Source organism: Crinia signifera, chromosome 12, assembly GCF_055691185.1.
Source record: "Crinia signifera chromosome 12, ASM5569118v1, whole genome shotgun sequence".
Lineage (NCBI taxonomy): Eukaryota > Metazoa > Chordata > Amphibia > Anura > Myobatrachidae > Crinia > Crinia signifera.
The window spans coordinates 39,657,177-39,670,929 of NC_139228.1; the positions used below are offsets into that span (position 1 = coordinate 39,657,177).

The 13,753-nt window shown below is 44.4% G+C and overlaps 1 protein-coding gene across 2 annotated transcripts in view; it reads right to left on the bottom strand.

Annotated features, from left to right (window-relative positions):
* RGS6 (regulator of G protein signaling 6) overlaps positions 1-13,753 on the bottom strand; it is a 353,716-nt gene that overhangs the window by 96,575 nt on the left and 243,388 nt on the right. For both annotated transcript variants that reach the window (XM_083166992.1, XM_083166993.1), the window contains exon 5: positions 5,631-5,737. In XM_083166992.1, coding sequence (XP_083023118.1) covers positions 5,631-5,737 — 107 coding nt within the window. The remainder of the gene's footprint in view (positions 1-5,630; positions 5,738-13,753) is intronic.

Genomic DNA, 13,753 nt, shown 5'->3' on the forward strand with positions numbered 1-13,753 from the left:
TGATTTCTGCCACCTCCAATCTGATGAAAATTTCCAGGCCATTTAATCTGCTGTGAAACCCGGGACATAGGCACAATCTGATGGCTATTTAAATATCTCATTGGTTTTTGTTTTTTTCCGGATCAGTTACAGTCTGGTGCATCAATGTCCCTATCCTGCAGTAATGAGAAAGGAGCCCATCTGCTTATCATCCCATGTAATATTGCGGGGACATGTGTGGTTGTTACAAAATATCAAAAATAAGTCCATGTATCCATCACCGTTACTATTTGGGGACCTCATAATGGCATTTATAGCCTCTTGTGCAGCCTCATCAGTCCATAACTGCTGGTATGAGCATAAGCACAGTAGATTAGGAGGGTGAAAAATGCTTGCATACAGTAAGTACATGTTCACAAGAATTGTTAAGGCCCATACACACTGGGCGACTTTGAGCTGAAAGTCGCTCAAAACAGCAGGTTTGAGCGGCTTTCAGCTCAAAGCCGCCCAGTGTGTATGGCCCGGCGATGAGCAACATCGCCGGAAAAGCCGTTCATCTGCTGGTTATACCAGCAGATGTGCGGCTTTCAGGACGGCTTTGCATAGCGCTCCACTATGCAACGCCGTCCTCACCCCCTCCTTCGGCACCGGGCAAGGGGAAAGCTGCTCAGTGTGTATGCGTAGAGCGGCTTTCCCTGCAGTGATGATTTACATCATCGCTGTCCATACACGCTGGGCATAGTCGCCCAGTGTGTATGGACCTTAAATCTTTAGCCACTGATAAAATAATCTTCAATTCATTGTCTTGGCTGTATTTATACAAAAAGGGCATTTGACCTTCACTGCATTTTAAAATGCATTAGGAAGTTGAAGGGACTGAGGTTAATACCAAGAGATAAGGGAGAAGATATTTTGAGGCTTTACATGTTTCTTCCTCAATGTGAATAGAAATGTCAGTGAGTGACCATAATAAAACAAGCGACTGAGGTCATTTGTCAGCTGTATTATTTATTATTAACAGTTTCTTATATAGCGCACACATATTCCGCAGCGCTTTACAGAGAATATTTGACCATTCACATCAGTCCCTGCCCGAGTGGAGCTTACAATCTATATTCCCTACCACATGTACATGCACACACAGGCAGCCTTAGAAATAGCTATAAAATAAAGGGAACTAATGTCCCCTATAGTGTAATCAGTATGAATAACAAATATATATAGGAGCGTATACCTGAAAATGATAGGTTCTTGTATAATTTGCTCATTTTCAGGTATACGCTCCTGTATGTATTTGTTATTCATACTGATTACACTGTAGGGGACATTAGTTCCCTTTATTTTATAGCTATCTCTAAAGGTGCCCATACACGTTACAATTATTGTATACAATATTGTATACAATATCGCATCTCATCGCATCTCTGTTTTGCAATGAGATCAGATGAGATGAGATCTAGTACAAAAAGTATATGCTGCACATACTTTTTGTACTAGATCTCATCTCATCTGATTTCATCGCAAAACGAAGATCGGATGAGATGCGATATTGTATACAATATTGTATACAATAATTGTAACGTGTATGGGCACCTTAAGGCTTTTTTAGCATCTTATTACAATAGCCGTCTATTAATTAGTACAGGTTGAGTATCCCGTATCCAAAATGCTCGGGACCAGGAGAATTTTGGATAACGGATTATTCCGTATTTCGGAATATTTTAATATTTCAATGATGTATTTTGAAGTATCTTGCATTTATGCTGTATAAACACATAATATACACACAAATATATTTTATTACCACATAAAATACACACAAACATATTTTAATTGTTCAAAAAACAAGGTTTCAAAACGTGAAACAAAATGTGTGTACTATCTCAGCACTGAATTTGAATGCCAAGCAATCATTGTCTTGCACATATATAGTGCCAGTTACATATCATGTCCCCAGTGATGCTGTTACATATGTCCCCAGTGAGTTTTTAGCAAAAAAAATTTTTTTTTTCACTTTCTGGAATGTCCGTATTTCGGAATAATTCGGATAACGGATATTCGGATACGGGATACTCGACCTGTATACATAATGTATTTGTAATTATTTCTATATGGTATACCTCTATAGTATTACTACGGTGTACCTTAGCCAGCTATTTTTTAATTTGTTGCTGTCTTATATGTTTATTATGTACCATCTTTTACACGTGGCCATTTGTTATTGTAGTTGCCTTGGTGATGGTTGCACACAGTGTCATGTTGCATGGCGCTGTGCGATGACGTCAGCCCCTACGCGCCTCGGGAATCCGGACCGCGGATGGCAGCGTCTGAGCACAATGGTGTATAAAGGTATGTTTGTTCACTTACTTTCTTGTTGCCTGATGAAAATGTCACAGTAAAGACATTGAAACGTTGCTGATATACCTGTGTACAGTCTAATGCTTTTTGCCGTGAGTGCCGTACCTCCACCCCCATCTATATTATATATACATATATATACAGTGCTATTTTTTAGCAGGCTCCAGAAGGAACTGAGGGCCTTATTCTAGTTCACTCTTTCTGACAAAATCCTTCTTAGATGGACAAAACCATGTACACTGCAGGTGGGGCAGGTGTTACTTGTGCAGAGATAATTAGATTTGGGTGGGGTTTTACTTCAAAGTGAGATCTATATTGCAGTGTAAAAATAAAGCAGCCAGTATTTACCCTGCACAGAAACAAAATGACTCACCCAAATCTAATTCTCTCTGCACATTTTAAATCTGCCCCCCTGCAGTGCACATGGTTTTGTCCATCTAAGAAGGATTTTGTCAGAAAGATTGAACTAGAATAAGGGCCCCAGTTCCTGCTGGAGCCTGCTGAAAAATAGCACTATATATATATATATATATATATATATATATATATATATATATATATATATATAGGAAGGCAATGTCCCGCACTCTAAAGCTGAAGTAACAGCACGTCTGGTGCTGGAAATCCCAACAGGGAGAAATATAAGCACAATGTTGACCAGCACTCAGACTAAATTGCAGCATTCATAAAAAGGAAAACAAAACCACAGGTTCTGATATCAGAACCTGTGGTTTTGTTTTCCTTTTTATGAATGCTGCAATTTAGTCTGAGTGCTGGTCAACATTGTGCTTTTATATATATATATATATATATATATATATATATATATATATATATATATATATATATATACACACACACACTGTACATATATTTAGTGAGTACGACAGTTTATAGGAACAGTGTGTGCATTTAAACTCCAATCAAGATGGCATATGGTACAGTACAGTGGAAATATTTAGCAGTTAGTGGTACATCAGGGTTGCCGACTTGCCAAAAATCAAGCCCGGAGAGGAATCTTTCATTACGAGGCTGGGGACGGGGCTTAACGGTGACGTCATTAAGCCCCGCCCCCATTACGGCAAATAGCCAAAATAACTGATCTCCATGGAGGGGGTGGGGCTAAAATGACACGCCCCCTCCTCTGAGACCCGCGATCGGGGGGGGGGGGGGGCGGGAGGGGGGACCCGATTTTCGGGAGACTCCCGCAAATTCCAGGAGGGTCGGCAACCCTGTTGTATATTTTGGACTGATATTAACAAAATGAGTATCCAAGTGCTGCCCCAAACAAGTGCCACCCCTAATTCACCACTACAGGATAAGTTGTTTTGAGTTATATATTAATGTTAACGTTTTAAAGCGTCACATGTTGATGGATTTATGATAGTATCAGGTTCAGCTGCACTCATTCCCCAAAGCTGGGACATTAACAATGCTAAATTAAATGGACATGTGTCAAGACCGACATCTATTGAATAGGATCTCAAACAACCGGAGTGAGGGGACTGGAAGACAAACTGGGCCATCTGGACAGCAGGTAATACCATAACCTGGATAGGATCAACCACATGCTTGTTTAAACTGGGGGCACCCTGCCTGTTGGCACATGCATCTTTCATTTCAAAGCCCAAGGGCAGGAGTATGTCTTTATGTTAATAATGATAAAAATACAACAGTTGTTTAATACAATGCATATAAGTAGCTATGGCATTTTGTGAACGCTATGAGAGCACCACTTCCACAGTACATTGACCACATGGAGGTGAGAAAGAGTAGACATTAATATCTTACAGCAATATTGGTACTTGTGCATTATCACGGCGCCAGCGCGCACAACGTAGTTGGCGTAGACAGAGCTACGTAGGCAGCGTAGTCAGTGTCAGCCAGCGTAGTCGTAGAAAGGCAGCATAGCAAGTGTAGTCAGCGTAGTGTCAAGTATAGAGTAAAGCTGCTAATGTCCAAAGGGCGGACGCCGGCAGAGAGGCGCTACATCGTTAGTTGAACGCGCGAGCGTCTCATATGCACGAGCGTCCCAGACACTCTGCATCGGTGGATGTAAACCCTGCCCATCTCCGCTTCAGTGAGACGGACAGGGTTAGGGGGTGTGGCGCACGTGCGTCTTGTGCACAAAAAAGGACAGGAAGCATTTGCCAGTGCTCCATGTCAAATTCTCATGTATTTCGCATCCCCTCCCGGGGCTCGCCACGGTTCGGGCTCGGTGGCTCGCTGTGCTCGCCACACTTTATAACAGTGGTTCCCAACCTGGGGTACTAGTACCCCTGGGGGTACTCTGCAGACTAGTTGGGGGTACTTGAAAATAATATTGGTAATGGCGGAAGATGAAAAAGTCTTTTGATGGCAGAAGACCCATTGCCATGGAGACGAACCATGTTGTATCACCTATGGTTATGTCTTCAGCGTCTCCTTGTGCTTTTGCCTGACCGGCAATCCACTGGGAGCTTCCCATGCTGCCCTCAGACATTAGCAATCATCTGCCCTGCGCTGACACAGGTGGAGGAATCAGTGGCATTAATCCTACAGGTGTTCGTGGGAACCCTGGAGACATACACAACCAGCGACCAGACATGGAAGGGCACGATTCCTGGCCGTATACTACTCCTCCGCTACTCCTTAATATAAGGACATTGATAAGTATACGCATACCGCTCACTTCCGCTCCACTTGTAAGTATTGTCTATATTTCAAATTGAGAGGAAGGGGTAATCATCAATGAAAAGCCTAATCAAGGGGTACGGGAGAGAAAAAAGGTTGGGAACTGCTGCTTTATAATATCAACTCCACGCCGACTTGTATAGTGGGGGTATGAAAAAGTGGGGAGGATGCGTACCACATCCCCTCGTGGGGATCGCCACGCTTCAGGCTGACGTGGATAGTGGGGGTGTTTCAGGAACACATTCACACCTGTCATGTCAGGCAGGTTAAAATGGTCAATGGTTCGTGCGTAACGCTGACTGACTACGCTAAGTACATAAGCTCTGGCTAGATGCTAACGTACTGACTACGCTGGCCGCGGGAACAGGACGCTGATACTGACAGGGATGCTGACTACGCTGGCCGCGGGAACACTACACTGATACTGACAGGGACACTACGCTAACTACATAACGGGCGCCGTGATAATACACAAGTACCGCAATACTAAATAGCGGTGACATAGATGGGAACAGGTAACAGTCCTTGCTATGTTATGTCAGCTCTGTAAGTTGAAATCCAGCCTCCACCAATCATACACACCCTAGCCTTACATGCAGTACATTCCCATGTTCACCTACCTGAAAACGGTAGAATGTCCCATCATCCTTCAATGTGAGAACGTGATCGGATATCGGGAAGATGTAACCTTGGGCGGCTATAAGGCTTCCTAAATGTATTGCTTCAACTGTAAGAGAGAACAAGGCAAGGTTAGCTACAGTATGTTCCTGTTAGGTGGCCGTATTAGCCCACAGGGTGGCCTGATACTATAAGCTCATGTATTTTCATTTAGAGTTGCCCCATTACTGGTGAATGTGCTCCTGCAGGGGCTCGATGTGACTCCTCAGAATGGTATTTTATTTCTCAACAATCTGTCATTCTCAGAAAAAAGCTAAATACATACTGGTAATTCTGCTTTGGCCAGTGTCTGCAGGCAGTGGGGGAGGGGATGCTATCACCAGGCTAATCCTGCATGCTAAAAAGCACTAAGCTTTATGTGGTCCAGATATATAAGGACTTGTGATGGGACTCAATGATCTGTTCACTTTATTATCCTTGCATAAGAAGAGGATATAATGCGATGTGTACACTGCTATATTCTCTATCTCTTTATCCGGTCACTTATTATAATATCACTATTTTGATTCAAAAGTACAGACAGCATAAATGGCAGCAGAAAACAGGAGGCAAGAATGGGGCGGTGCGGAGTGATACACAGAGAATAACACAGAAATGTAAGCTTATGCCTAGTGTAGACGAACAGTGCCATGGTTGCAGCGCCTAGGGTATGGCACTGTTGCTCCCCTGTGGTACCAGCATTTTCCTTGCAGGGAAGCCCAGAAGTCTGGATGGACCATCTTCTGGACACACCAGTAGCTGTGCAAAACCACCATGAGCGTTCTACTCCTTCATGGTCTGTCCCCCACATATTAATGTCACAAGGGCTGGCACAGCCAGAACCGATGTAAGGCTTCTTAGCACCCTAGGCAAAACTTCAACCTACTGTGAACCCCCCTCTCCCCCTTCGGCCACCAATACCCACTCTCCAACCCCTTAAGGCATAGTTACCTAACATTTCTGAATGGCAGGGAGGCTCCCAAAAAATCAGGTCTCCTGCTTTCCCTGGAGGCCTTCCTTTGCCACCAACAACAGAGTACAAGGAGGAGGGGTCAGCAAAGTAGGGAAGTATGCCTTAAGGAATAGTATGGGGGTGAGGTCGAAGTTCCACAGCAGCCACCTTCATTAAGTACAACAAGGATCCTCATAGACATCCTAGATTTTCTGATAGGCACACTTGGTGATGCCCCCATATCTCAGCACCCTAGACAGCTCCCTAAAGCTTCCCACTAGTAGTACCGGCCCTGGGCATAGTGCGTAATATTGTCTTGCTATGGCCCTGCATCCATGATGCAAAATAATTGTGGGAACCTTTTAGTTGCACAGTTTGGACTAAAGAACAATGATGTCAAGATAACAGCAATCACCCACACAAGCTCTAGTGAACTGATCATTTCTGTAAGTCCCCTACAGATTGTATATGTGCACATTTAGGTCCTGATCCCCAGCTGCACACAATGTCACTGTTCATGTTTTGCTACTGCATATGAGAAAATCCTTTAAGCACTCCTACAACAAATAAGTTACACACACACTCACACTCTCTCACACACACACACACACACACACACACACACAGTGCACATATACAGGCTCTGTTGTGAGCAACATGGAGGTAGGGTGGCCAATCCCGGGATCGGGATTTCGGAATTAGACTGCGCATGCACAGTCTGATGCCGGGCAGCGTTTGAGCGAGTTTTTGGTACTTATGTAGTATCTGGGCTGCCGATTTTTTGATTGTATGCCTTAACTTAAGGCATACAATCAGTGCGATGCGATGCGATGACCCGATTTTTCCATAGGATTCAATGTTAAAATGGACTGAGTCCATTTTAACATGGAATTCAATGGGAAAAAGGGGTCCATTTCATACCCCTACTATCCAAGTGGGATTGGAGTTGGATATAAACCTGTGGCGAGCGTAGCGAGCCACCAAGCCCGAAGCGTGGCGAGTGAAGCGAGCCCCGCGAGGGGACGGTATTCTGGCTACGCTCGCCACGCTTCGGGCTCGGTGGCTCGCTACAGGTTTATATCCAACTCCATGCCCACTTGGATAGTAGGGGTATGAAAAGGACCCCTTTTCCCATTGAATTCCATGTTAAAATGGACTGAGTCCATTTTAACATTGAATCCTATGGAAAAATCGGGTCCATCGCATCGCATCGCATCGCATGCGATATGGTCGTATGCGATGCGATGCGATGGACCCGATTTCAAAATCGGCAGCCCAGATACTACATAAGTACCGAGTTTTTTTTTTAAATGAAGGAATCCTGGAATTGAGCATTTTTCAATCCCAAATCCCGGGATTGAAATAATGGCACGTAATAGGCATCCCTACATGCAGGGAATCAGTCATGTTTTGTAAAAGTGAGTTCTAGGTGGTGATGGGGAGATGGCTTAGCCAATGCATGGAGATAATCCATGTTATGGGCATGCATGGGAGTGCTATGGGTGTATTAGTGTGTACACAAGTGCTCAACCCTCATACAAGAGATCAGAGGACTTATTCAGAATCAGTTGTACTTTTGCAAAATGTTGCAAAAGTACAACTGGCGGCGGTAGTCTGCGGTGGAGCTGCACAGAATAGGGCAAGATGGCCCTGCTCACCGGGTATCTCCCCACCGGGCACCTCCCCACAATGTAAACACTGCCTGACTTTTGTTTAGATTTCAGTTTGAACACACTTCACCCAAATCTAACCCTCTCTGCACGAGTTACATCTGCCCCACATGGTTTTGGCCATTTGATAAAGAAATGTACTTTGCAATCAAGTCTGAATTAGTCTCCCAGGCACAACTCCAGCAATTGCACCATTAGTGTAAAGGTTGTGTTTTGTCTGTCTGGAGCAATCCCAGCCAGATGGAAACGTAAAGGCGTTGTCTCTGCTGTGTACTGCAACTGGGGTCACTGGAAGTCAGCAGAGCCTGCTGGGGACAATCATAAAATGAATGTGACCTGACGCTATGGCTATGCGGTCAGCTGCATGTTGATGTTCGTGTAGCAGGCAGTGCAAGGACAGTCAGTAACAGTTTGCTATTCTTCATTTATAATAAGTGAGAAGGACACTGAGGTGTACGTACGTAAAAGGGCAACCAGTAATACCGGTAGCTGCAATAACCTCCAGACCTCCTTATCCCCTGATTTTAGGCTTATTTGCAAGGTAAAAGAGTAGACCAGTTGTTGGTAACCCAAGCCTTTATGGGGTTCAGCCCCTTCGAACTTCTATATGGTAGACAACCCAGGGAAATATTTGATCTGGTAAATGAAGGGTGGGAGCAACAATCAATCCGAGAGCCTAACATTGTCCAAATTGTGAAACAGCTGTATAACAGTTTAATGCAAATTGAGCCACTTCTGAACGAGCACATGAACAGGGCTCATCAGCGGCAAACACAAAGTTATGACTTACTGCAGTTAACCGGTCCTTCAAACCTGGAGATAAAGTATTGATTCCCGTGCCAATCAAAGAGAACAAAATGTATTCCTAGTGGCAAGGCCCTTATTAGGTCATAGAGGCAGTGGAACCTATTAATTATAAGGTTCAGCAAGAGGGTAGATGAAAGAAAACCCAAATCTACCATGTTCATTTGTTAATATATACCCTTTTTAGTGGCCATGAAAAACCCAGATAGTCAGGTTCCTCCGGAAGTCACTTTGAGTCCTAGCCAGAAAAAAAAGTGGTGACATTTGATAGGATACGATTTTTAGTTAGGTTCTGAAATCACACCTTATCCCATTTTAGCAAATTGCGATAAAAAAAAAAAAAAAAAAGTGAAAAGTGGGATATGGTGCAAATTTTAGTCTTGAAAATGTGCAAGTTAATGCACATATGTGATTTGTGAAAAAAAGAAAGAAAGCGGCAGAGGGTCTCCCACTGAGAATAACTAGCACCGGGCTCAAAGAACTGGTCCTGGTTTTAGAAATTCAGGGGAGAATAATCATAGGGGATCCCCAGGATTTAAAAAAAACAGCACCAGGCTCAAGGGCCAGTCCTGGTTCCCGAAATATGGGGACAAAATGAAATGAATAGGGGTCCCCCGTATTTTGACAACCAGCACCTGGACCAAACAGCCAACAGGGTAATGCCACAGCCGGGGGAAACTTTTTATGCAAGTTTCCCCGGTCAAAGCATTCATCCCCGTGGCTGGTCAGTCCGGGCAGGGTCCCTCGAGAAGTGGGGCACCCCCAGTAAAGGCCCCCCCCCCCCACAGAGTTACTCCCAGACGCAGCTCAACGATTCCCGGCTGCTACTCGTGGCCACGCCCTCTTCTCGGCACTCGGCAGGCGGGACATTGAATCCCGTCTGCAAAATCAGGGTCGAGCCCACCCTGACTGCAGCATGCCATAAAGTCTATGTTACATATATCTATGCCTTGTCTATTAACTTGCTAGAGGAATGCAAAGTGAGTGGGAACAAGTATGATTTCTTTGTGTATTAACTTGCAAAATGTTAATTTCGTAATAAAAATGTAATACATCTACTCCCCAAAAGGGGGAGCCCTGTTCAATGGCTGTGTGACTGTTCATGACTCTTGTAAGAAGCCCAGCAGTTGGGAGAATGAGCAAATAGATGGTAACAGATAGTAAGGCATTCCATTGGATATGTGGAGCTGGCTTATACTGTACATTTTTTTGCTTACAGAGTGATGACAATTGGAGAGGAAGGCATTAAGGTATATTTAATGGTACTTTTAACTGGAGAAATCTATAAAAGAACAGACTCAGGGGAGCAATCCATTTCACACAGACATGATTCATTAGTATGGAAGACAAGCATCCTAAAGACACACATGTGTATCTACAATCACAGCAGCAGACTAATAGCAAACTCTTTCAAGGCTGGGACGGAGACGATTCATTTACTGCCACCAGAAGTTGTTGTTGTTGCAAAAACATATTTGTAAAAGATTGATGTTCATAAACCTGAATGCTCAGCAATATTTCTCTTAGTGCATGTACTGTGAGAACGAGGGGTTGTATTCCCTGCCTAATGTGCCCTGTGTCAGGCTATGTCCCTGTCCATCCCATTCAGCCATTCAATAACTATTTGCACTGGAGGTTTTATTTGAGATTGGGACTGGTGCTGGTGGGGGATTTGAAATCTGACCTAAGAATAAAAGAGTGATTATACCATAGGCAGCGGCGTAACTATAGCACCACAGCCCCCGCCACTGCGGGGGGGGGGGGCGCTGTGCACGTGGGGGCGCCGGGGGCTGCGGTGCTATAGTTACACCCCCCCCCCCAATCCCCCGCAGACTTACCTATCTCGCTGGTCCCGGCGGCTCCATTCTTCTGCTGAGGACCACCACAAAATGGCCGCCCCCATATAGCACACTGTTCTCTGAAACTGTCTGCTGTATGGGGGTGGCCATTTTGTGGTGGTCCTCAGCAGAAGAAGAACGGAGCCGCCGGGACCAGCGCGATAGGTAAGGCTACAGGGGATTGGGGGGGGGTTTGCATGGGCGGCGGGGGATTGGGGGTGCTTGGCAGGGCGGCGGCAGGGGGGGGCGCCCCCCCCTAACGGCAGGGGGGCGCCCAAAACTTAGTTACGCCACTGACCATAGGTGTTTCTATATTGGGTGCAATGAGTGCGAGGGCCCAGGAGGGCCCACACTGCACATGCTGCACCCATTTGTTCTAATTTACCTTTCCGGAGTCCTGCTCTGGAGCTGCAGCTTCGGTGAAAAATGCCCGGCAATATGGCTGCAGCACATGCGAAATAGTGATTTTGTCTTCAGAACATGACGGGCACCATGTTTCTGGAGACATGCTCAGTTGGTTCTTGTAAGATGCCAGTGTAAGATGAGCAAATTTGCTCGGGGTTTACCCGGATCTCAAAAATGGCATATTATTGGCTATCTGGTTTTGTTTGTGTCTTGAATAGCCAATAAGATAAATCTGGAGAAATCCGAACTTGCTGTGTTTGGTGTAAAGAACTGGGGGCCTAATTCAGACGTTACATATATTCGCAGCCTAGCGAACAGGTCAGCACCACCCGCCGCCCTGCCGAATGCCTGCCCCCCAACACTCGCATGCGAGGGGATATGTACGAGAACACGTCCCCTTGCATGCACGCCGACCATCAAATGATTTTTCTACCCATCGGAAATAAAAGTAAGTCTAAACTGCGTTCCCAGGGGGAACACCCAGTGTTTTCATGGGGATGCCCAATGCCTTCTGCTCTCTGCACATGTTACATCCGCCCCACCTGCGGTGCAACATGGTTTTGTCCATCTTCAATAATTGGAAATATTGATAACTGCACTGAGATATTCTAGAATAATTCTCTATCAGACCAGTACATCCGCATAAATCATATTATTTGGTATTAAATATAAAAGTGTTTAAAGAACAAATGAAGTTCAATAAATATTTCTGACAATAATCATATTTATATATCATACAGTAGCATAAATGAATACAGTAGCAGTATATTTACCACTTTAAAAAGTGAAGGGTGTTTGAAAATGCTTTAATTGTCATAAAGGTTAATTTTATAGGATGCATTTCAACTGGAGGCATCAACCATATCCATGGAAACTTGGTCAATGGGTAACTGCAGGGGGGGGGGGGGGGGGAATCAATATAAACATAAATATATATATATATGTGCATGTATATAAAAAATACCACATGAAAAGCCTGTGTTTGTCCATCTGTACCTTACTCTGTAGGAGCCCTGACAGGCTCAGCACTGCATCCAATTAAAAACCCTCCCATGATGAGGCTGCTGCTGTCCTCCATGGGCCTGAGAAGCATATGTGAGCTCCACCAAGAAGAGCTCAGCATAAGCCAGCCTCTGACCTCTTGTGCAAAGTCTCATGGGACTTCATCAACTCCCAGTAATGCACTGAACACTTGTGCAGTCAGTGTACCTTGGTTCCCGAGCTCAGCACCATTAATCATTGTCACATTGGCAGATAGGCGAAGCTGCACACAACCTTTAGTTAAAAAAAAAAAAATACATGCCAACCATAGGGGGCCCTAGATAGAGGAGGGCCCAGGGGTACTGACCCCTTGTGTCCCCCCCCCCCCTCCTTTAATCCGGCCCTTATCTTCTACCACAAGCAAACACAACTTTCATATTGGAAATTAAGACGCATTTGGGGGGTTATAGGTAAACAGCCTTATAGCTGTGATCTTAGAACCAATCACATAGCCCCCTATGTGTTCTTGCACATCCAGTAATTACACCTTTGTGTTTGTTTTTATGTCAGACTTTTCCGTGTCTCAGTAGGGTTCTACCAGCTGGGCTGCCACCCAAATAAATTGGATAACAGTTTAATGCGCACTGAAGGTTAAAGACATTAAAATGTTCAACAAGATCTTTTCTTATTTTTTCGGAAAAGAAAATAGACAGCTTAAAAACTGCTCTGTGGGTCTCACTTTACATTAAAAGATACAAGGGGTGAAATTTAATAGGATGAGAGATTCAGAAAGTGAGAGATTTGGTAAGAAATCTCCAGTTTTTTTAAAGGGGCAATCATTTACTCTGCAAAACCAGTTTGATTTTGCAGTGTAAATGATTGTACCGACTATAATTTTTAATTTATAGTTATGCAGGATATCTACAGTACTGTATACCATAATGATATTTTTGTGTATACCGTCTATGATGTACACATTATTGTTAACGAGCCAGATATTGCTAACGAGAGCTTCTCTGCGGAATGCAGGATGGCCCCGCTGACCCTGCGACCGTGACTCATTGGGTATGCCCTTGCTGATGCCACGCCCTTGCTGATGCCAGCTGATGCAGGTGCAAGTCCATACTTTCCTGAAATTTCTGAGGCACACATTGTAGAGCAGGCATGTCCAAACTATGGCCCTCCAGCTGTTGTGAAACTACAAGTCCCATCATGCCTTGCCACAGTTTTGCTATTAGGGAATGCTAAAACTATGGCAAGGCATGCTGGGATGTGTAGTTTCACAACAGCTGGAGGGCCACAGTTTGGACATGCCTGTTGTAGAGGATTACAGGGGTAAGGATGATCTACAGAATGATGAGAAGACACAACAAGGGAAATAGATGCGTCTTTATATCTGGTGTATAATGTTACGGAGCACAAATAATATAGGAAAG